The sequence below is a fragment of the Lottia gigantea genome, assembly GCF_000327385.1.
Source record: "Lottia gigantea unplaced genomic scaffold LOTGIsca_5, whole genome shotgun sequence".
Lineage (NCBI taxonomy): Eukaryota > Metazoa > Mollusca > Gastropoda > Lottiidae > Lottia > Lottia gigantea.
Genome location: NW_008709715.1, coordinates 5,284,961 through 5,309,317, shown reverse-complemented (window position 1 = coordinate 5,309,317; position 24,357 = coordinate 5,284,961). Strand labels below are relative to the sequence as shown.

Below are 24,357 nucleotides of genomic sequence, written 5' to 3'. Positions count from 1 at the left end.
GTATAGATTACCTGTAGAATCTTTTTTAATCATTGTTTTAACAATGCTTATTTATTATCTTGTTGTTGTTTTATAGGTGAATTCCGTCAGTTGGTTGATGTGAATTTTGTATGTTCTATGGGGCCACCTGGTGGAGGAAGAAATCCAGTTACAGCTCGATTACTGCGTCACTTTAATTTCCTGACATTTACTGAGATGGAAGACTCTAGTAAAAAGACTATATTTGGGGCCATTCTCAAATCCTGGATTGGTAAGTAGATGAAAAATTATAGCTTTATTTTTTAACAGTCATGAATCGTTTCAGATAATGTATAATAATATATGTTTGGCTGTTTGACTGTTTAAACATACCAGGAAGAATTTCCTTATCTCTTGAAAATCAAATACTTGCATTCTGTCATCTTTTAAGAAGAATTTGAGCAAATGATTGAGCACAAGTTAAACAAAGTATATAATATTTTATATTGTACTTTTATTAGATTCTGGAAATCAGAAGGATAAGTCTGGTAATTTGTCATGTTTTTTCCCCATATATATTGCCTAGCCAAAACTATTACAATGTAATTTGTTAAATCTTCAGTTCAGTCAGAGCTTAGATTTAATTTTTATTTTACCTCTAAATGGCTCCTAATTCCAAGTTTCATTTCATTCTCTAAATATTTCTATCTTCTGGGACACAGTTATTGTCCTTGTTTTTTTCAATCATTGCATTCTGTTTAAACATAGATTAACTCTATGTTGCATTCATTTAAGATTAGAATTATCAATTTATATCTTGATTCATTCTTAATGCTTCAATCTTTCCTTTTTATCCTGGCTCCTGCTTCCTTGGCTAATGATTTGTTATAACATATTAAGCTGCATCCATCCTTCTCATTTCTTCTTGCTGCGTAAATTCTTCCCATAATCTCCATTGAATTCATTTCCTTCGATCTTTGGTTTACTTTGATTGAAAATTTATTTTAAATCTTTTATTTGTTAACTGTGTTTAGAAATCATCAAGATGCCACACAATGTTTGCAGTTAAGAATGTTTATCTTTATCAAGTCGACATCCCATCAGAGTCCATGTAGCTCATAATTTCATTTTGATATTACAGGTCAGAACAGTAATATAAGAGAATATTGTGATAAGATGGTAACAACTTGTATATCAGTATATAATACTATAACAACACAACTATTACCAACACCAGCTAAATCACATTATACCTTTAATCTACGTGATTTATCTAAAGTATTCCAAGGCATTCTGATGGCAGATCCCAATAAAACAGAGGTATGTTATCAGCCAGTTTTGGTTAACTAGCTTTTTCAGGAGTATCCACTCTGAAGATATTTCTCTTGCCCACCTGTTCATTGATTTTGCTTGTTTTGATCAAACCTCTTTTGTTCATTTTATGCTAGACTTTTGCTGAACTTCTGTGAGTCAACTGCTCCAAAAACATTTTTCACATAAATACAAAGACTACTCCTTGAGATATCACTGTAGGAAGAGTTGATTTTCTTTTTTGTTGACATTTTCTTTATGCTGTCTTCTTCTTTCAGGCATTACCTGACTTGTTAAGATTATGGTATCATGAAAATTGTCGTATTTTCCAAGATCGTTTAGTAAATGATGAAGATAGAGTATGGTTTGATAATTTATTGAAAGAGAAGATGAAGAGTGATTTTGATGTAAATTATGAAGAAGTAGTTACACAGGAACCTGTTCTTTATGGTGACTTTATGGTGACTTCATCAGATCTTAGACCTTACTTGGAAATTCATGACCATGAAAAGGTAGGATTTTTTGTATATTATTGACAAATTTTGGTCAATTATCTATGTATTTTCAGCTTGTGGCTTTTCTAGAGTTCTGGCAAAATTATCTTTAAAAATAATGAAAAGGAATTCATTCCAATGGCATTTCTCAATGTTTTGCATTTTGGAAATAACCTGTTATACAATTTTAAACTTTTAAACTATATCAGTCATGTTGCAAGAAATAGCAAGACTATTCATAGAAATATTGCAGGTTACAGGAAAGATGATTATGTTAATAAATATTATTTTCATTTATTTCCAGCTAGTAAAAGTATTAGATGATTATCTTGAAGATTATAATCAGATTAATACAGCTCAGATGAAACTAGTATTATTTATGGATGCTGTAAAACATATCTGTCGTATCAGTCGAGTTATTAGACAACCATTAGGTAATGCTCTACTGTTAGGTATGGGAGGTAGTGGAAGACAGAGTTTAACCAGATTAGCTGCTCACATGTAAGTAGAAAAGTTCTATTTTCTAGGACCATGGATAGCTTGTTAGAGCTGGATCTTTATGACTACTAAGAAAAGACATGCCTACTGTCTTTATTCTTAATGTGTATACATATTTTTGAAACAATCTGTATACATTGAGAAAAAAGTCATTGACCCTAATTTATAGCTGGATTCATATCTATTATATTCAGGTCTGAGTTTGATTGTTTCCAAATTGAATTATCGAAGAACTATGGTGTAGCAGAATGGAGAGAAGATCTGAAGAATGTTATGATGAAAGCTGGTTTAGAAAGTAAACCAATGGTCTTCTTATTCAGTGACACACAGGTATAATCTCTCAATAGTCAATTATACACCCTGTAGTCTTTATATCAAGTACATAGTCAAAGAATATATTTGATATATATCATATATCACATTGATATGTTCTGAAAGATCAAAATTTCAAATAGTTCCGCTGTACTCTATATTGACTGTTTGAAAAACTAACTAAAAAGTTAGTTCATGGCTGCATATTTATTTTGCTTTTTTAGATAAAAGATGATTCTTTCCTAGAAGATATCAATAATATATTGAACTCTGGTGATGTACCAAATATATATGGGTTTGATGAGTTAGATCAGATATATACTGCTATGAAACCTATTGTCCAGGATGCTGGTTTACAAGCTACAAAAACTAATTTATTCTCAGCTTACACCAAACGTGTAAAGAGTAACCTACATACTGTTATCACTATGAGGTAATTTATGTACTTTCTAAGACCAAATGTACAAAGATTGGATACCTCAGGCAACACTGAATTTGATCTTATGTTTGCTCCTAGAAATTATATCTTTGATTACTGAAAATCGTGAAATTGAAGTCAGTTTGATACTTTGTCAAATAGCCCTGAGGATTACAAAACTTTGATGATTTCCATCTGGTTAAAGGGCATAATATATAAGATATATTCTGACAATTCAAAAAATATGTAATATATGTTCTATTTTCAGTCCCATTGGAGAAGTTTTCCGAGCCAGATTAAGACAGTTTCCAGCCTTAGTAAACTGCTGTACTATAGATTGGTTTAGCGAATGGCCTGCTGATGCTTTACAATCTGTAGCTATGCGATTCCTCAATGATATCACTGACTTAGATGCTTCAGATGAAGTTTTGAATGGTTTGGTAAGTAGTTGCCAATATCCAGTTTTGAGGTCAAATACAGAACATTAGATATTTTAGCTTATTTTGTCTTAAACATTAAAAGATTCATTACAGCTTGGTTGAGGTGTGTAGAAAACAAGGTTAATGTGTTATTAGTCAATACAAAATCCAATAGATCCACACATCTTTTTAACACTTACAATTGGATAATTCTATTAATCTAATTTTTTCAGGTCAGCATGTGTCAAGCTGTTCATATGTCAGTAGCCAAAAATTCTGATAAATTTTTGGCTGAATTATCACGTCATAACTATGTGACCCCAACAAGTTATTTAGAATTGTTAGGAATATTCTCTAAGCTTGTTGGAATGAAGAAATCTGAGTTGAAGATGGCTAGAAACAGACTTAAGACTGGTCTCGACAAGGTAATTCCACTTTACAACCATTTCCATATTACTTTATATTACTCTGGTTCTTTTTCTTCTACTAATGTAGTGGCAAACGTTTTTAGTGTGGTTTGATTCATCCTTTCAGCAAAACCTGACCAGTTTCAAACAAGCGTTTTATCTTTAACACTATTCCTTGGTTATTTTCAGTTGCTAACAACAGCTGATGAAGTAGCTAAATTACAAGAAGAATTAGCTACTATGAGACCTCTATTGGAGGAGGCTGTTAAAGAATCTGTTAGTACTATGGAGAAAATATCGGTTGATACTGTAAGTGGTTTTTGATAATTAAACAAGAAACAAAGAAAGAAATGTGATCTTAGAGTCATTTACTATTCTCACTAGTCTAGATATTCATCAGTAGAATTGACTAAGGTATATAAAAACTTGTAACTTTTATATCCTTAAATAGCTAATGTGGTATTTTAATATTTAGGCTGTAGCAGAGGAAACAAAAGCTATAGTTCAGAAAGAAGAGCAAGCTGCTACTATCAAAGCAACAGAGACAAAAACTATAGCTGATGATGCACAGAAAGATCTAAATGAGGCTTTACCTGCTCTTGTAAGTTTAAGCCATATATTCTAATTTTCCTATCTATTTATGATGTACTGAACTTGTCAAACCCTTATATAGGATACTATGGCATTTGGAATTCAGTATATTGTATCGTCTTGAGTAATCTTTCTTAAAATCACTTTATTCACTAGGATGCTGCTTTGACAAGTTTGAAATCACTGAATAAGAATGATATTGTAGAAGTAAGAGCTCTACAGAGACCACCAGAGGGTGTAAGGTTGGTCATTGAAGCTGCTTGTATTATGAAGGGAATCAAACCCAAGAAAATTGCAGGAGAAAAGGTATGTATTGATTATATAAATCTTTTAACAAAGTCTGAATTGAATATAGGGAAAGTGGGGAAATCACTAGACATCTCAAAAAATGGATTTCAGTTTTCATTTATCTATTGTGTCCTTATGAATTGGTTTATAAATGGGGTTCATTTCATAATCTATGTCCCAGAATACGCTTATTGTTTTTGTTTTAAAAGAATGGTAGTACTGAACCATTGTTTAACCTACTCTATAATACTCTGTTTTCAGCCTGGACAAAAGATAGATGATTACTGGGATGTAGGTAAAGCAGCCATTCAAGATCCTATCAAATTCTTAGAATCCCTGTTTAAATATGATAAAGATAATATACCAGATGATGTTATAAAGAGGATTCAACCTTATATTGATGATGAATCCTTTACTCCAGAAAATATTGCTAAGGTATGCAAATTAGTTACATCAAAAATACATTAAATCATATTATTATTGAATGAAGTGTTGATCAAATCTATCCAAAATGCAGCAAATGAACAATTATTGTCTTCACAACTACAAATTTCTCTACATTCCATATTTTTTTTTATTCTAGGTATCTAAGGCTTGTACATCTATCTGTCAATGGGTAAGAGCTATGCACAAGTATCATTTCATAGCTAAAGGTGTAGCACCCAAACGTGAGAAATTGAGAATAGCTACTGCTGATTTAGAAGAAACACAAAGAATGTTGGATGAAGCTAAAGGAAGATTACAAGAAGTAGAAGAAGGTATAGCTACATTACAAGCTAAATATGAAGATTGTGTAAGGAAGAAGGAAGAATTAGAAAATAAATGTGAACAATGTGAAGCAAGATTAGGAAGAGCAGATCAGGTAATTATTTATTGACACTGTTGGAGATTTATTGACTTCAGATGCTTCCTTGGTGGGCCTTTCCATGGATTCATCAACCTTGAATGACCTAGGACAGCTATTGGGCTCATTTCCTGCCTATTTCATTGATTTTGTTGGCTGATTTAGATAGGTACATGTTAGTTTTCTTTATATGACAAAGTATTTAAGAAAGCTTTATTCCATTGTAGTTGATTGGTGGTTTAGCTGATGAGAAGACCAGATGGAAAGTATCAGTAGATAGTTTGGAGAAGATTGTTGATAATATTGTTGGTGATGTTCTCATATCATCAGCTTATATCGCTTACCTTGGTCCATTTACTGTAAGTACTTTAGCTGATATTGTTAAATCATGATACCATGGCCACTTCTTGAGAATGAGATGCAGCTTCCAGGATTTATGTGGTCCATTAGTAACAATCTTATGTGGTCCATTAGTAACAATCTCATTTCATATCAAGACTTTGTTACAGTTTACAAACATGCATTGACATGAATACCAGCCAAAATACCAGTTCAATTTACTTGGCTATCTAGAAACCTGAGTTCTATGTTTATCTCACATCTTTTCAATCCTCTTTTCAGCTGGATTTATTGCAGATATAATATTTCTATATATTAATGTTTCAGGGTGAATATCGTTTGAATATGTTAGGTGAATGGATAAAGTTATTAGATGAATATAAAGTTCCAAGAACAGAGGATCCCAATCTAACTAGTACTATGAGTGATCCTGTTAAAATCCGTAGTTGGCAGATAGCTGGTCTACCTAAAGATGCTCTATCAGTAGAAAATGGTGTTATAATCCAATTCTCCAGAAGATGGCCACTCTTTATTGATCCTCAAGGCCAGGCCAATAAATGGGTTAAAAATATGGTAAGATGAGTGATTCTGGAGGAGGATTCATTTTCTTGTCACATTTCAAAAAAAGGGCAGGCAAATTCATCTGATTTGGAGGGACTTCTGTTGAGAAGAAACTAGTCTAGACCACAATATGACAATAATATGGTACTTTCTGAAATCAATTTGATCTTTGAATCAGGAAACAGATTGATCTTTGAATTAGGAATCATTACCATCTTGAATTTTATCTTAAATGTTTTGTTTTCCTGTTGTAGGAAAAAGACAATGGTATAGATGTTATTAAGTTGTCTGATCGGGATTTCTTAAGAAGTTTAGAAAATGCTGTAAGATTTGGTAAACCCTGTTTATTGGAGAATATTGGAGTAGAATTAGATCCAGCTTTAGAACCTATTTTACTCAGACAGGTAAGATTAATAGCTTCAAGATTCATACATACAGAAAACACTAAAACAAACATGATAAGACTGTTTTCAAAAATGTTAAGTAAATAAGGACTTCCAAAGTACTAAATGGACAGATTATATTGGTATATTATATATTTTATTTTTATTTTTGATTTAGATAAGTTTATGTTTATTTTGTTTGTAGACGTTTAAACAACAAGGTAGTACTGTGATTAAATTAGGAGATGCTATTATACCATATCATGATGATTTTAAATTCTATATAACAACTAAATTACCTAATCCACATTATACACCAGAAGTATCAACTAAAGTTACTATTGTTAACTTTACTCTTTCACCAAGGTTTGTTTCTTTTTCAACAGTTATTTTTTATGAATTAAATATTCTCAAAATGATTTTATGATATATGTTAGCCATTATATTGTTTGTAAACGTAATGCTATAGTATTTCCATTGATCTAAATGTATCAAAGAGTTTAGAGTGAGTAATCATTTCATTCATTCATTTCAGAAGCATAGTTCTACTATTTTTAAGGAAAAAATGGTGCCTTTGTGATAATTAGTTCTTTTGTTATTCAGTGGTCTAGAAGATCAGCTATTGGGAACAGTTGTAGCTGAAGAAAGACCTGATTTGGAAGAAGCTAAAAATCAACTGATTATTAGTAATGCCAAGATGAAGCAGGAATTAAAAGAAATAGAGGATCGTATCCTGCAGCGTCTTAGCAGTTCTGAAGGCAGCCCTGTTGATGATGTTGATTTGATTCAAACATTGGCTGCTTCAAAAGTAAAATCTCAAGAAATCCAGGTAAGTGTGAAAAGAAAGGCCAAAATACTCATATTTAAAAAAAATGATGTGATACAATGTTCTGTGGGAGATAATCATGATTAAGGATTACATAAAATAAAAACCATGGTTTAAGCTTATTCATTGCCATGCTTTATGTATTAAATCCTCCACAGACACCTATATTCACAGCATGGACAAGCAACTCTATCTGACTAGAAGGGAAGTAACTTTTGTTAAGACAGTACTAATCCAGACCACAATATGAAATTTCTTTTACAGGCTAAAGTGATAGCAGCTGAGAAGACAGAGAAAGATATAGATCAGACACGTAGTCAGTATATACCAGTAGCTGTTAACACACAGATCTTATTTTTCTGTGTAGCTGATATGGCTAATACAGATCCTATGTATCAATATTCACTAGAATGGTTTATCAATATCTATCTAAATGGTATTGCCAATGCTGAACGTGCAGGTAAGTTTTGGGGTGAACATAATAAGCTCTTTTGTATAAAGAAATCATAAACCACAAGTACTAACAAAATGAACTGCCAAAATACAAAGCTTTTGGATATTTCACATACTTTGGGATCAGAGGGGCTGACATTGAAAAAATTAAAAACATTAACCTAACATTCTGAGTTTAATGGGCAGTCTATCAGGAGTTTTAAAATGAAAAATGATAGACTACTTGAAGCAAACATGCCATGAAAAAAAAATTTCTTGTGATATTTTTCAGATAATATTGCCCAGAGAATTGAAAATATCAACAACTTTTTCACATTCAGTTTGTACAGTAATGTGTGTAGAAGTTTATTTGAGAAACATAAGTTGTTGTTTGCCTTCCTACTTAGTGTCAGAATTAGAATGCATAAAGGTCTTATTGATATGGTAAGTTATAAATTTGTTTCAATGGCAGATATGGAATAGCCATGGAAACAGAATCAACAATGCATACATACAGTTTTTGATAAATTTAGTTGGCAACTTCTGCTGTTTCTTATTGTGTTATGTACAGTCCACTAAAGCCTTCACATTACCAAATAAGATCGCTTTTGATTGATAACCCAGCCTTGACTAAGGCAGCACATATCAGTAGTCATTTGACATTTTGGCGTTTTGAAATAGTAATGGCTTTAATAAGATTGTTTCAATTGATTTATTATAATGGAATATGATAAGTCGAACCAAATTGATTAAATGAAGTTATCTGATGTTGAGTAGTTATGTTATTGGAACTATTTATGATGTGTTTATGTTATTGATAGGATGAATGGAGATATCTGATAGCTGGTGGTACTATTAAACCAAAAGATATTGACAATCCTTTTCCTGAATGGTTAACTGATAGATCATGGAATGATTTCCTTACGCTAGCATCTCTACCTAAATTTTCAAACTTTGCTGAGGATTTTAAGAATCATGAAGATGGATTGAAGAAAATATTTGACAGCGCTGAACCTCATAGGTAAGATAAGATAACTAATAAGAGTTCTATTACAATCTGGTCAATCTGATACATACAGAAGATCACAATATAATGGCAATTCGGCATTGAGTTCATGTTTAGCATCAAATTACTTGATAAGTGGTCTTTTGATTTGTAATCATCTGAGTTGAACAAATGTGAAAAATATTTATTTTACAGAGAAGAGTTACCAGGAAAGTGGAATACAGAATTAGATGATTTCCAGAAGATGATAGTATTAAAATGTTTACGTCCTGATAAAGTTACCAATGCTATGCAAGATTTTGTTGCTAAATATCTTGGTCAAAGATTTATTGAACCACAGGTAATATAATCCATAAAGTTGCTAATATAATGCACACCTTTTCTTATCTTCCACTATATCTCCTCATTATAGAAGATCTTTATCAAAGGTCAAACCCAGTGTTCAGTCAGTGAGTTTAAAATGGCAATTAATTAACTAAGGTTCAAATTCACCTGACTGGAAGTCAAAATTCTGATTTTATAGATGATGGCTCTGATTCATCCCTTATTGTCACATTCATTTGAGATTTATGTCATATCAACCTTCTTCATAAATTTGCAAGAACAGTTACCTGAATACAAGTAGTTTTATTATATTTATAGAATTTCATCAACATATTTCATGAATCAAATCTCATTATTTGATAATCTCTACATGTTATAATCTGTGTATTTCAGACTGCTGATTTACATTTAGTATATAAAGACTCCTCTCCCACCACACCTCTTATCTTCGTATTATCACAAGGTACAGATCCTGCTGCTGATCTCTATAAATTTGCAGAAGAAATGAGATTTGCCAAGAAATTAAGTGCCATTTCTCTAGGTCAGGGACAGGTAAGCAACTGTAAATTGAAACCTAAGACTTGGAGAATAAAGTACAAGTTTTATACAATAATTTAATTTCCAACAGTTTTGATATTTCTACAAAGTATTTTGATTGAAACCTAAATTTTAAAAATTTAAATTCGACATTAAGTGTATTGTCTGCTGTTATATTCACATGATAAAATTTGGAATGATTGTTTCAGGGTCCAAGAGCTGAAGCATTAATGAGAAGTGCGATGGAGAGAGGTAAATGGGTCTTTTTCCAGAATTGTCACTTGTCACCAAGTTGGATGCCTTCATTAGAAAGATTGATTGAACAGATAGACCCTGACAAGGTAAAACAGTTAAATAATATCAATAGATGTGGAATAAGATGCAGCTAATAGTTTTTGACTTCATTTGTGCTGGAAATTATTGATTTTAGATTCTTTTTTCCCCAGTGGGTGTAATCATTGGATAAGTCTTTCATAAATGTAGTAAACACAGTTGTAAATAGATCTAGGACAGACTGTCAATTTTAAATTGTGATTGTGTGTTCTATTTTCAGTTGTTGTATGAGTCCTAGTTTATCATTATTATAGTAAGCCCAGTTCATTAGTAAATATAGGAAAGAGTAATTTCATTTAGTTTAGCCAAGGACTAATGTTGTATTTTTTGTTTTAGGTTCATCGTGATTTCCGACTATGGCTAACCAGTATGCCAAGTGATAAGTTTCCTGTATTTATTCTACAAAATGGATCCAAGATGACAGTAGAACCACCAAAAGGAATTAAAGCCAATTTACTCAAATCCTATTCTGGTTTTAGTGATGATTTCTTGAATTCTTGTGGTGATAAGGTATTTTATTATTTGTAGTCACAGTTATAAGAATGCATTACAGAAAGGTGGAAAATTGGGCGCCATTGAACTGCATGTAGCTTGTACATATTTTACATTTGGTCACATTTGCTTAGTTGATGTATTGGTTAACAAAATTAAAAGTAAATCTAGGATGTCGACAGTAGATTTACTAACAAAAAAAAAATTGTTCATTTATATTGATAAATAGTCAATATTTACATATATATATGTATCTAATGAAATCAATACTTATTTCTATTTCAGACTCCGGAATTTAAACATCTCCTACTATCTCTATGTTTATTTCATGGTGTAGGTCTAGAAAGAAGAAAGTTTGGAGCTCTAGGATTTAATATACCCTATGAATTTACTGATGGAGATTTAAGAATCTGTGTCAGTCAGTTGAAAATGTTCTTAGAGGAGTATGATGAAATTGCCTACAAGGTAAAGATAGACAGAAATATATATAATCTGGCATATAAATACGTGGATAATATTATTTGCACTGTGAATTCTTTGAATGGGTTGGAAGAAATTTATACAAGCAAAACAATTCTGTTAATCAAAAATCTTGTCCAAAAGGATGACAAAATTGGAGGCAATAATTGTATAGTGATGGTTTACACAAATATATAAGAAGGATAGAAATATTTCTGTGTCTCCCAATTCAATGTTTCTAATTCATTTTAACATACACACAAATCAAATACACCCAGGATTGATAAGTAGGTTTAGTTATTAAATTTTATTATAATTATTTAGGTATTGATCTATACAGCTGGACATATTAACTATGGTGGTCGTGTCACTGATGATTGGGATAGAAGATGTCTGATGAATATATTACATGATTTCTATGTACCTGATGTATTAAATGAAGATCATGTATATTCTCCATCCAGTATATACAGACAAATCAGTCCTTCAATGGACCTCAATGTAAGTTAAATTTGGTTAAAGGATGATTTCTAAATGTTCTATATATTGAAGATCAAATTTTGTATGCTTAGGTATGAACTCTGACACCAACAATATATTTACAAATAACAAACTTTTCTACTTTTCTAGCCCTGAACATATAAAAACAAAATGTTTGATTTACGTATCTGATGATAATCCATTTTATCAGAAGCATTGAAATTATAACTAACTAACCTGTAATTTGTGTTCCAGGGTTACCTAGCCTATATTAAGAGCTTACCTATCAATGATACCCCTGAAATATTTGGTTTACATGAAAATGCCAATATTACATTTGCTCAGAATGAAACAGTATTTAACTTGACTAATTTATTGATGTTACAACCAAAAACAGCTGCTGGTGGTGGCAAGTCTAGGGAAGAGGTATGTTAAGTGTCTTGACTATTTCAGTTCAATATAGCTACATAAGATAGATGAAACAATAACAAGATATTTGTGATCAATATATTAATTAAAGAGCGATATAAAAATATTTCTAAGATTGGTTAAATACAACTTTACACTTATGTGAAAGAAACTGAATTGGTACATTTTACTAGAGATGTTTTGCTCATACTATTTTCATATTTGCATTCATGTTCTTTATATTTGAATTTCTTCAACAATGAAACTGGTTTAGAAATATCAAATATATGAGTATGACTAGGGACATTAATAATCAAACTCACTGAACAGGAATAACTGATTTTAAAATTATAGGTAATGGAAGAAGCAGCTAAAGGTATTCTAGAACAAGTACCCAGTCCTATAGATATTAAACATGTAATGAAGAAATATCCTGTATTATATGAACAATCTATGAATACTGTTCTTACTCAGGAAGTTATAAGGTAAGTTATTTTTTTCTGTACCTTTTAATAATGGTGCAAAATTGGTGATTACTGAAGAGTTGTTCTATTTTAGGTATGTGTTGAAACAGAACTGGATCTGTTGCATTCAAAATTTTTCTATTCCTTTCTCTGCAATTGGAATTCTGTCTATACCTCCTTTTTTTTTCGTGCACATTAAGCACATTCTGAAATACATTCAGGTTGTGTTTTTATTTCAGATATAATCGATTATTGAACACCATACATCAGAGTTTACATGATTTATTAAAAGCATTAAAAGGTTTAGTTGTTATGTCACAAGGACTAGAGAAGATGGCCAACAGTTTGTATAATAATGCTGTTCCTGATATGTGGGCTGGAAAGGTGAGTCTTATCTCTTGTCAGTAACATTTATAAATATTTTTTTTTGTCATAGTGACATTGACATTGCATGGTATTTCGAATATGCACTTATAATCATCTACAAAAGCATATATTGGAATCCATCCAAATTTAGTACTTGAGTGAAAATAAAAATTTTGTATATATTAGATATATATATACAAACTGATCCTTTATTTTCAGGCCTACCCATCTTTAAAACCTCTTGCCTCGTGGGTGATAGATTTGGTTGCCAGAGTGAAGTTTATACATGATTGGATAGATAATGGTATTCCAACAGTGAGTATTTCATTTACATTTTTGGTGAAATTGTTTAATGCAGCAATGGATCATAATAGCATATTCCTGCTGTTTGATCAAAGGGAGACAATTTATTAGGTAAAATTTGTGCAATATTATCTCTCTTTAATTATAGACTTTACCTCCATCATCACTTGTATCATAAATAAAGATTGTTTACTTTTATTTTTCAGGTTTTTTGGATATCTGGATTCTTCTTTCCTCAAGCTTTCTTAACTGGCACTCTACAGAACTTTGCTAGAAAAATGAAAATTTCCATTGATACAATCTCCTTTGACTTTAAGGTAATATTCCTCCTGCCTTTAATATATGAATCTATTATAGCGATCTACACTACAAAATTAACTTGTATAATTAGAAAATAAACTTTATGTCATTGATGTACCTCAGTGAGTGAATGAAATTCTAATGTCTTGTGTAGATGGTTATACATAATATACGTTGGTATATGATTATAACAGCTGTTTTGCTGGAAGCAGTTGAATGAAGAACTTAATGATGAAATAGAGCATTTTATTTCATCATTTTATTTACTTCGCTGAATAGACATAATGATATTCCTTTCAATTAATCACTAATAAAATTCATTCGATTTATTCAGTTTATTTGTTTATTTATTTAAAAAATGGGGTAAAATTGTTCCTTTATTTATTGATTCCTTGATTGATTCTAATCATTTGGGTAAAATTGTAGGTAATGAAAGATGAAAGTGAAGAATTAAAGAAGGAACCAGAGTTAGGTTGCTATATAAATGGGTTGTTTGTGGAAGGAGCTAGATGGGACCATGATGCTGGTTTGTTGGCAGAATCTAGACCTAAAGAATTGTATACGGATATGCCTGCTTTATGGTTGATACCTACTGCTAATAGAAAACCACCAACATCAGGTTTCTATGAATGTCCTGTATACAAAACATTGACTAGAGCTGGTAAGTTTGTGTTCAACTTGATTCATGTTTACAATATTTCTGTACTTGTATTGTACTTTCAATACTGATGCATCAAAGTTGGAGAGTATCTTCTATAAAACTCCATATCAAGTGTAACTATAAAACTATCTCCATGGCATAATATTTTGTCGACTTTTTGGGGATACAAACACATGTCACCTTATCACTCTTAAAGTCCAAACCTTAGACAACAGCACAAGTTACTGCTTACTAAGATCACCTTGTGAGAATGATTATTTGAAATGTTAAAATTTAAACCCTTATATACTGCTATCTATTTTCAAATCGACCATTCAGCTGTGGCATTTGTTTAGATGAGCCTAGTGACACTAATTGCACCAACTGAAATATAAACTATATATAAATGTGTATAAAAAATATAAATCAATATATAAATATATGTAGATATCTATAATAACATTATGATATGATGACATATGGTCAAAAATCAATAACTAACTTTTTTAAGTGTTTTGATAATAGGGTAAAAAATATTTTCTGGAACAAATACTAAATATTGAAAACTATAGATATTGACATTACACACTTAAAATCATGTTTTATATATATAAAAACAAGGATTGAGATGAGTAATACAAGATTTTGAGAACATAGTTTAAGACCAGATTATTTTTAAGCTTAGAAATCTTATAATTCTTCCATGTCTATTAGCAAGGAATCTCTATAGTTGACATGACATTTAAACGGATATAGTTGTCTTAATATATTTGTTTATAGACTGATAGAGCTTCATTGCATTTATTTATAACACTCTAAGAAATAAAACTTGACTAGAAAAGTTTAGACCTATGTCACTTTCATTCGACTTCTCATCAATGGCTTTCTATAAATCATTATGTGAGGGGACTGTGTAGGGGCCACAGAATCAAGGAATGCTCTTAGGCAATTTCTTCCTTATTTACAATAATGGAAAGACAATTCAAGAAATGGTGGAGAAGGGATTTCCAGATCATGCCCAACCCACCTATCCACCCCTCATTAAATTGTTAAACAAGTTACTTATTATTCTTAAAAATGTTAGGGATAACTGGTAATGCAAATATTTAAACCAATCATTTACTGTTCTTATGCCCTGAAATACCTTTTTATATTTCATTATTACATTAAAGTATAAACTTGAATAATCAATAAACCAAACAGATTCTATATATTGTTGTTGTAGACACATCTAATATAGAAGGCATATCAGAAATATAAAACGTTAACTTATTACGTGATATTTGAATACAACAATATCAACATCATTATTTTACTTAACATGAGACTGTAATTTGAGGCTGTATTCAAAATTGGTATTCATTAAAACATTAAGCCTACTCATGTTTTTTGAAAATTGATATAAGAATGATTATCATTAGGCTTAGTTTTATGATGGCCCTTGTGTGCTATAAATATGATTAGGCTAACAGTCGTGTAAAATTCAAATCTGACTTTGATGTATTTGATTAGAGTTATATAAGAACCTGTAAATAGGACTCATATAGATATCATAAAAGGATAAGTTTAAAATATATTTATATAAGGAGTTAGTGAGATCTATCCTCAGGCATTGTTTTTGTTTAAATAAGATCTATAGATTTCTTCATTATAATAATATACTGATATATATTCAGTACTTTTTTTTATTCAATTTAAAAATTGTAAGATATACATATAGATTGAACAAATTTATTTGTATTGGTATTACACATACAATACCTTTTTTAATATTTTATTAAAAATTGTGATTTGTTTTTTTGATTGATTTACATGTATGTAACATAATTGTATGTTTTATGTGTTTATTTTGATAGTTTGTAAAGATAAACACTGTATTATATATTCTGAATATTTTCAGGTACCTTGTCAACAACTGGTCATTCTACTAATTTTGTATTTGCTGTAGAAGTACCCACAGATTTAGAACAGAAACACTGGATTAAACGTGGTGTAGCTATGTTGTGTGCTCTGAATTATTAGTTTATTTTGTCATGTATTTATAATTATTTTATTGTGTATCAGTAATTTGTGAATATGAAATTCTGTTTTTCTTACTTATTGAAATCTGAACTTATTGAATAACTGATAGACATTACTTACTAGTGTCTACAGTCTTTAAGTATAAATTGCATCTATTGAATATCTTACTTCTCAGCATTATAAACTTCAAGTGAACATTCCTCATTATGTTGTTCTTCAACATTGATATATTGTACAGATTTTTTATTTGATAACTGAAAGACAAGTTATTCTTAAATTTTGAAATCTAGGTTATTTCTTAAAAAAGTGAGAGATTTTTGTAATGACCAAAGTTGCCAAGTACCATCATTATTAATCCAAAGAATCTGCTTGAAAATCACCTTCCATCCAAAATACTGTGATATTTATATCAGCATTACAATTATTACTTTACTTTCTTTTACCTATATTCAAATCAATTATTTGATTTATTTATATTATTATTTATAGAATTGTTATTTATTTATTAGTTTGATCTGTGATATAAAAATTAAAGTATCTATGCTTAAAATGGGCTTATAAATAAAACTTTAATCTCGTATAGCTATGATGAGGGTGGGGTGTTGAGTTTCTATCTGTTGGTGGAAATTACAAATATTCATTCCTTATACTAGTATCTCACATGACCTCTTGCTTGAATGTAAAATTTGTCATCTCCAGATTGTATTCAAAATTTGTTTCCTGTTGAAGCTGGACACAAACCTGACCAATAGAATAAAGCTTGGCATTTCTTTTCACTAGAGTACAGTTACAGAGAACAATTGACAGTATGAATAGTATTATAGTAAAACTAAGTGACATTATTCTGTCTCATTAAACTCAATGGTGAAATTTCTAGTCAATGAAATGATAAACTTGTCAAGCTGTGGTCAATGATCCACAGAGAGATTATTCATCAACAGTTCAACTTCACATGGTCCTATATCACTTTAGTATAAATGTCAGGATGGATGCAGGTCACACCCTTTAGGCCTTTATCACAGTAGGCCTTGTTTAACACATGCAAGATTTTCTAGATAATAAGGGTATTTTATTCAATGCATGTTGCACATCGGACTTCATCTTTCAAATTTGCATATCTCCGACTTACTATATTAAAATGTTAACATTAAAGCAACCTTTAATATAAATAAACTTATGTATAAATGTCATCATAGCTACCGGTCGTAAATGTATAATATTAAAATAAATTACAGTTTTATTAAACAATATTTTATTCACATAGATGAAAAGGATTTGGGAACAGACTTTCTCCTATATAACCCCTCTCCTCTAAATGTGCGAGCACACGAGAGGTCTTGGTCGGAGACTTTATAAAAGAGTCTTGAAAAATGATTAAAATACAGACTAGAAGAAGCACTTTTTACAAAAAATAGGGAATGAAATTATTGATGATACTGATTGCGCTCAAGATTTTTTATCGATCTTTTTTCGTGTCTAGTCAGATTTTTTTTAAAGAGATAAACTTGTCCGTTAATGAGATTTCGCGAGTTACCCCAGGCGTAGGATACTAATTTCTTTTAGGGTTAAAAGAGGTCTTGACTTTTAAAATCTAAATTATATTAGGCGAAACATATGTGACCATATTGACAAGAAGGGATCAATGAATTTATCTTTGTCTTATATTGACTTTCAACAGATGTACAAATTCATCGAAATTTCGGTAAACAAACTATTGATTTCTAACAGCTAAAATAACTGTACATGATATTGAAAAGTTTGGGGATACTTTCAGTTTCCAATCCTCGACAGTCTTTATCAGTCCATATAGTTTCTTTACATTTATCATATTTCCCTTTTGATTATAAGATCGATTTAAAAATCGAAATGTTAGATACAACATGAGTTAAACAGTAAAACTTATGATATCTTGGGGGGGATGGGGGTGCCATTATATTATATTTCAAGCCTCCGAAATTCTGAAGTTTTAATCTTTAATTTCAGTCTCAGTCTTGACACAGAAAATGTATAGTCCTAAAAACAAACAAAAATATCTTTAACTATGGGGAACATGACTAATCTTTTAATTATCGTAGTAGACAGGCTGAATACTAAATTAAAAAATTCAAAAAAAAAATTCACCGTCCATCATGGCCTAATCAATTTGAAAATGTGTTTAATCTGTTTAAAATATTCCACTCATGGCAGACGTAAACATTTTCTTCAAATCTTATGTAGCAATAAGAAAAATTTCATCAGCTTTGAGTTAAATATTCCATTGATTTTTGACTGAAGATAAAATAATACATACGTGTAGAAATATTCATAAATTAAGAAACTTGCTTGTAATTCGGGACAAAAATATTTTAATTGTGTTAATTGGATACTTCCATCATGGAATAATGAAAATTTTCACAACACGCGTTGACATTGGTGTACTTTTAGGAAAAAAGACTTGTGATATTTGGGAGATTGGAATTCGGTGCATGATATATTTGAAGGCTAATGGGAAAAGGTGAAATCAAAGTTACGGGAACAATGAAAGGGCCAATAATGTATGATCAATATAATTTGGAGGATTTGTTCTTGGATACCCCAACACTATCTTTTGACACTCTTTTGGTACGTATAAAGATTTTTTCATGTCAAAGTTACTTTGTCTAAGCTATTTCTATTAGATCAGGGATCTAGTTCCCTTAAATACTTTCCAACAAATCGTTAATTTGAGCTACAGAGGAATGTCATCACTAACATTTGCTGTCTTCATCAGTTCAGTAAGGCTCAAAGTAGAAATTAATACAGGTTATCACATTTTTTTCACTAACCGGGGAGGTTCCTGATGGTCGGTCGCATTCAAGGGGTACTTATATTAGCCTTTTTCGGCCAACTTGGGCTTAAGAGTTTTAATGAAACCTAAATGGTAGATGATTTTGAGGTAGCGATAGTTTATAATTTTTCCCCTTCGTAGACTATAATTTAACTTTTTGAATCATTTCTTGCATAGTGTTTTACGAAAAATGCCAATCCTCCAAAAAGTAACATGATCAACTTAAATAAAGTATATAAACCATTAAAAATGTGATGATCAAGCAAAATTTACAACTTCCACACTTATGGTTTCCTGATATTCCTGATATATATCTCCAGGTCTGTTTTTAAAATATGAATAAAGATACATTTTAAGTCTACAATCTCGCTTTCAAATCATTTCAATCATCAATTTACTTTTAATAAAAAAAAAATGTGACAAATTATTTGAGCGTCTTTAACAAAATACAGTTATTCGGTTGTCAAAATTTTACAGAAGTAGTCCTGTTATTAATATTCACAGACGAGGGAATCCCTTTGATTTACGATATTTGATTGGTCGAAACCTTTCATGTTTGTATATAAAAATAGTTTAATACGTCACATGACCTCACTATTTGCATATTGTGGTGGAATCCCAGGAAATTGATTGGTTCTTTAACTGGGTAAAAAGACGTGTCTTTACTACTGTGGTGGATTGATATTCTAATGGGATTTCTCCATCGATTTTGTCATGGAGAGAGATTTTGTCCGTTATATTCAGAAATAAGCTAAATATCGCTTTGACGTCATTAAGAATAGATTTGCGATTAAGTTCAATGGGGGTTGTTCAAGCTGTCACCAATTTATTATAACAGTATGGGTATGGAGTAATATTTTCTCTAGCGGATGTATACATTGAAATAGTGTTATTTGGTTTAGACGGAGAATCTCTGTTGAACGAGACGGAGCGTTTGTACAAACGGAACCACCTCTTCCCCACGGTATATTGACCATCCCCTGAGGATCCAGCAGGAAACCTCCCGGGACATCCGACCATGGACATTCTTTATGGACACGATCGAAAACTTGGAGACATGGATGAGCCATGTATGTCAGATATTTTGGAAAACGACATGTTCCATTCAACAAGTATGGTAAGTAAAACGAGAAACATGGTGGTTGTTGATGAGGGAAGTCGCCCCCTTCTCTTCACCATATGTTTCAATTTTTTACAATAGGGATTAATGGATACTAACTAAAAATATTAATGTTTAGTAATATGGCTAATTTTGTAAGTCGTGTGCCTACTTTCATGTGAGATTTGTGATAGAATCTTGGGGGCCAATGTAAACATGTGACTACAGCATGACACTGACAGCATACCCATCCGTAGTGTCAGTACACAGTAGGTAGTCAACAGCCACGCCCACTATTGACAATGTTGTTTGGGGTGTAACTACTAAACAAGACCCTCTTCTTTGAAAGATGGGTTCAGACATAGCTAAAATTTGTGCTTTACCACTTTGATTTGATAATAGCTTAAAGCACGAAGTTTTGAATTTTTATAATTTGGGTTTTAACAGATGTTACAAGTTTTAGTAATGTACTTAGGCTACTACTGTAGGCCTTTATTGGATAGGTTCCATCCTGGCCTAACTGACTTTGCTTAAGCTGTTGAAGCTACACCTATCTAATTTACATAGTTGAATATTGATTATGTATTGTAGAGTAATAATAATGTATTTATTGTAATAAGTTTAATAAACTATGTTGTATAGGCTGAGTAGAGTAATGTATTATTACTCTATTCTTATTTTACAGTAAACAGGATCTAGATTAAAGTGTGTCAACTGAGGCCATAATACCACATGGTCTACTGTCATTAATCTTGACTACCATATTTTTTACCATTTCCTCCAATTATTTCAATTATATTAATAAAACAACGCAATATTTTTATTTGGGACATTGTATTCTCTCTGTTTCTTAGACTGTCATTTAAAAAACATAAACAGTACTCCCACAAACTTCATGTTTCCCTTCTAGGTGTTTCCTCAAAGAAGGTGAAAACACATCAATAACTTCAGGTGTAATGTAGGTAATAATAATAAAACACATCCTGTTTTTCCCCCTCAGAGTTATTTTTAGCATAATTTGATTCTTTTCCATCAATGCCCCTTCTTGATGTTCTTGTCTTGACTAAGGTTTCGGGAGTGGAATTTGTAACATTTTTAGGAATAATTATCTTTATGAAAAGAGGAAATATAAACAACAGTTTCACAAACAATGACATTTTGATGAATGTGATAATGAATTTGAATTTAAAGGAAGTTGGCATTAGAGTTTTTAGATTGAAAAGGAATGTATTGAGGAAAATTGGATAATAAGTTTTATAAGTGTATAAACCATGTTTGAAGTTACATGAACTGTCGAAAACCAAGCCTACATGCTCCAGTTTCAATATCTAACATCGCTGACAGGGTTAAACAGACTTCGAATTAGGAACATTATTCCTTGATGACTTGACCTGACTTGTGTAAACAGGCAAGTTCGTTAACTCACTGACTCTCGTATGTTTATGAAGCACCAAATATAATGGCTTAGAAATAACTTAAATTCACTGATGAGATCTTGCTTTTTATTGAAGAAATTTTTCAAATTAACTTTTCAAAATTTGAATTAAACAGAAAAGTGTTTCTAATGACATTGTATCAGAGCTCTTTATGGGCAATTTGGATAAATATCAATAAACAGTGTAATTTGTTTTTTTATTGTATGTTTCTATTGACGACACTCAATTAAAATACTAGTCTAACCATCTGCCTGGTAGATAAGGTTTTAATTGAAATGAAATATTTAACGTCTACCTGTCACTAATAGTTTTATTTTGTTTAATGTTCAGAATGGTGGATACTAATTAGCCAGTAGGCCTAGACTGATCTGAGAAATCATATGCAATTGAGTTGTAAATAAATTAAGGGCAGAAGCGGTATTAAAAGACATCCAGATAACCAAAGGCAGGGAACAATTTTTTGTACTGCAGACTTGCAACTCCCAAAGTAGAACCATAATCTCTGACTCTTATCTGAAGCTCCAAATCAATATTTGATTTAACATACTTAAGAAATATATTTTATACCAGTAATAGTATTGACTTACTTCTATAACATAGTATATTGATATAAACATTTTATCTATAAACTTTATGTTTGTTGTAAGTATACATTGTGAGTACATTGATTATACATATCTTTCTTGGATTATGGATATTTTAGAGCATAATATTGTGATATTAATAGTACATTATTGTGACTAATTGAAAGACAGATTCTGCATCGAAACATAGTTAGCTGCAAAAAAAAAAAAAAAATTAACTGAAATACTCAAAAAAAAAAACTTGTTGCAGTTTTCTGACATCAAAATGGATTAATGCCTACTCTATAAGACTCTTTTCGAAATTTCTGCTAATGACTGAAAAATTATTTTAAATCAACTAGTAAGAAAAAAGTTTTTAAAATATATACCTTTAATGTGCCTAAAAAGAATGTTTATCTTTGTTTGTTTTGAAATGGCCAGCAGGCCTGCTACAGCTCAACTGAGACCTAACAAAGTTATTATAGTCAGTCAGTGACTTGATTTTGGTACCGTGCACAAATAAACTACATATTAGGTATACAAATATATTTATAAAATAAAATGTATTATAGTGGATTATAACACAAATGTCATGTTCAAATATTAAAGAGTGTAATGTGATAAAATCTGTAAAAAGTGAAATATTATTTTTAAAAACATAGATTGACATGTTTAGATAAGTAAATATCAGATCATGCAGTCTAGGTGGTTAGTTAGGTGTAAACTTAAATAAAACATCATAGTGTCAATCAGGATCCAGGACTATATTAAACTATTGGTGTGCAATATAGACTATTCTCTTTATAATACACTTTATCACCTGATTGATAGAGTCTATTTGATAATTAAACAGAAAGATTTGGTGTTAAAATCACTGGAAGTTGTAGACTACCAAATAAAACTAATCAAAGTCAGCAATCAATGGATTAAATGATAGCTATTGTGTCTTTATTTTTTGTTTAATCTTCAACATTTAAATTTGACAGATAGGTCTGATGCCCTCAAGGTGGGAGTGGCTGTAAATGAGGTTTTAAGTAAGGGCTAGGGCTATTTGCCTGGGGAGTTTATGGTGTTGGTCCAGTCTTTCTAGGGATCAGTTGAAGTGTGGACAGTATAGTGGAAGCATGATAGTGCTAGTGTTATAAACTTAATAAGGAATAAATTACATCGTACAATATGGATTTTGAATATTCAAATATGGAGTCAATAGACTCTGAAATATTAGAGATATTTCAATCTAAGGTAGGAAGATTTTGTCAAATGATTGTCTGAAAGTATTAGTTTTGGATATCAAGAGATACTTTGAACTTTTAAAATTTTAAAAGGGATATAAAGTCACATTATTCAATAATAAAGTTGATGAAAGAAAGATGGTTATACTAATATATGATATTCATAGGCTTCAGCTTATATTAATATACAATAATCCAACTTATAAACCAAATTAATTCATTGATATATATTGGACTCTTTGGACCTTTGACTTATTGAACAAGTGATAACACAACTTGAAATTATTGGACTTTCATAGTATTATTTAATATGTGACCATTCTTATCAGCCCAGTGACATTTTAACCTCAATTTTCAATAATTAGTATAGGAGGAAGAATATATGTTAATGATGATAGGGGTAGACTTTGGTCCCTATGGGGTCAGTGGTATCAGGGTCCCCTTCTATTGAGTTTAATTGACACTCTGATAATAGTGTAGAATAATTAATAGTTATTAACACAGTCCCTTAAATATGGACATCCAAACATACTCTGAATCTGTCTAATAGAGATAGTTGTCTGGTTATTCTATTCAACAGCTGAAGAGTTTTCAAGTTTCCCATAGGACATTTTGAACTCAAGTTAAAATTTCTCCTCTATATAGATAAATATTGACTTGCAAGAATTTGTTAGGCAAAGAGTACTCAGATATATTATGTACCTATACTTAAATTAATAAAATTAGTAAACACTATTTTCAATATACACGTGTGCTATGAAGTGTAAATGTAGAATTATTTAGTTACCATATTGATTTTAATTTTCTAATGGCTCTAAAGTTTTCAACTCTATGTGTATTTTGAAGAATGATTGTGAAATATATGATGAAATGTTTGAATAATTTCTTAAATAAAATGGTGTTTAAGCTAGAATACCAATACACATATTAATGTAAATGGTAACAGCTTCTATTTCTTTCTAACTTGTATGTCACAGATGGTATTTTATAGAATTTTAAAGCTGAT

The 24,357-nt window shown here is 30.8% G+C and overlaps 1 protein-coding gene across 1 annotated transcript in view; it reads left to right on the top strand.

The window, feature by feature from the left end:
- The window catches only part of LOTGIDRAFT_210379 (hypothetical protein), a gene marked incomplete at its 5' end in the record, with an annotated part of 35,906 nt that extends 19,142 nt beyond the window's left edge, over positions 1-16,764 (top strand). Inside the window, 34 exons of the mRNA XM_009062126.1 lie at positions 77-250; positions 1,100-1,278; positions 1,548-1,781; positions 2,068-2,264; positions 2,456-2,591; positions 2,798-3,006; positions 3,260-3,431; positions 3,644-3,835; positions 4,007-4,126; positions 4,293-4,418; positions 4,565-4,714; positions 4,958-5,131; positions 5,280-5,558; positions 5,768-5,899; positions 6,207-6,452; positions 6,695-6,844; positions 7,029-7,189; positions 7,427-7,652; positions 7,914-8,109; positions 8,374-8,525; positions 8,903-9,102; positions 9,283-9,427; positions 9,805-9,963; positions 10,158-10,289; positions 10,618-10,791; positions 11,059-11,238; positions 11,557-11,733; positions 11,968-12,138; positions 12,475-12,605; positions 12,824-12,968; positions 13,170-13,265; positions 13,460-13,570; positions 13,980-14,214; positions 16,094-16,764. Coding sequence (XP_009060374.1) covers positions 77-250; positions 1,100-1,278; positions 1,548-1,781; positions 2,068-2,264; positions 2,456-2,591; positions 2,798-3,006; positions 3,260-3,431; positions 3,644-3,835; positions 4,007-4,126; positions 4,293-4,418; positions 4,565-4,714; positions 4,958-5,131; positions 5,280-5,558; positions 5,768-5,899; positions 6,207-6,452; positions 6,695-6,844; positions 7,029-7,189; positions 7,427-7,652; positions 7,914-8,109; positions 8,374-8,525; positions 8,903-9,102; positions 9,283-9,427; positions 9,805-9,963; positions 10,158-10,289; positions 10,618-10,791; positions 11,059-11,238; positions 11,557-11,733; positions 11,968-12,138; positions 12,475-12,605; positions 12,824-12,968; positions 13,170-13,265; positions 13,460-13,570; positions 13,980-14,214; positions 16,094-16,215 — 5,783 coding nt within the window. The 3' untranslated portion in view covers positions 16,216-16,764. The remainder of the gene's footprint in view (positions 1-76; positions 251-1,099; positions 1,279-1,547; positions 1,782-2,067; positions 2,265-2,455; positions 2,592-2,797; positions 3,007-3,259; positions 3,432-3,643; positions 3,836-4,006; positions 4,127-4,292; positions 4,419-4,564; positions 4,715-4,957; positions 5,132-5,279; positions 5,559-5,767; positions 5,900-6,206; positions 6,453-6,694; positions 6,845-7,028; positions 7,190-7,426; positions 7,653-7,913; positions 8,110-8,373; positions 8,526-8,902; positions 9,103-9,282; positions 9,428-9,804; positions 9,964-10,157; positions 10,290-10,617; positions 10,792-11,058; positions 11,239-11,556; positions 11,734-11,967; positions 12,139-12,474; positions 12,606-12,823; positions 12,969-13,169; positions 13,266-13,459; positions 13,571-13,979; positions 14,215-16,093) is intronic.
- Between the last annotated feature and the right edge of the window lie 7,593 nt (positions 16,765-24,357).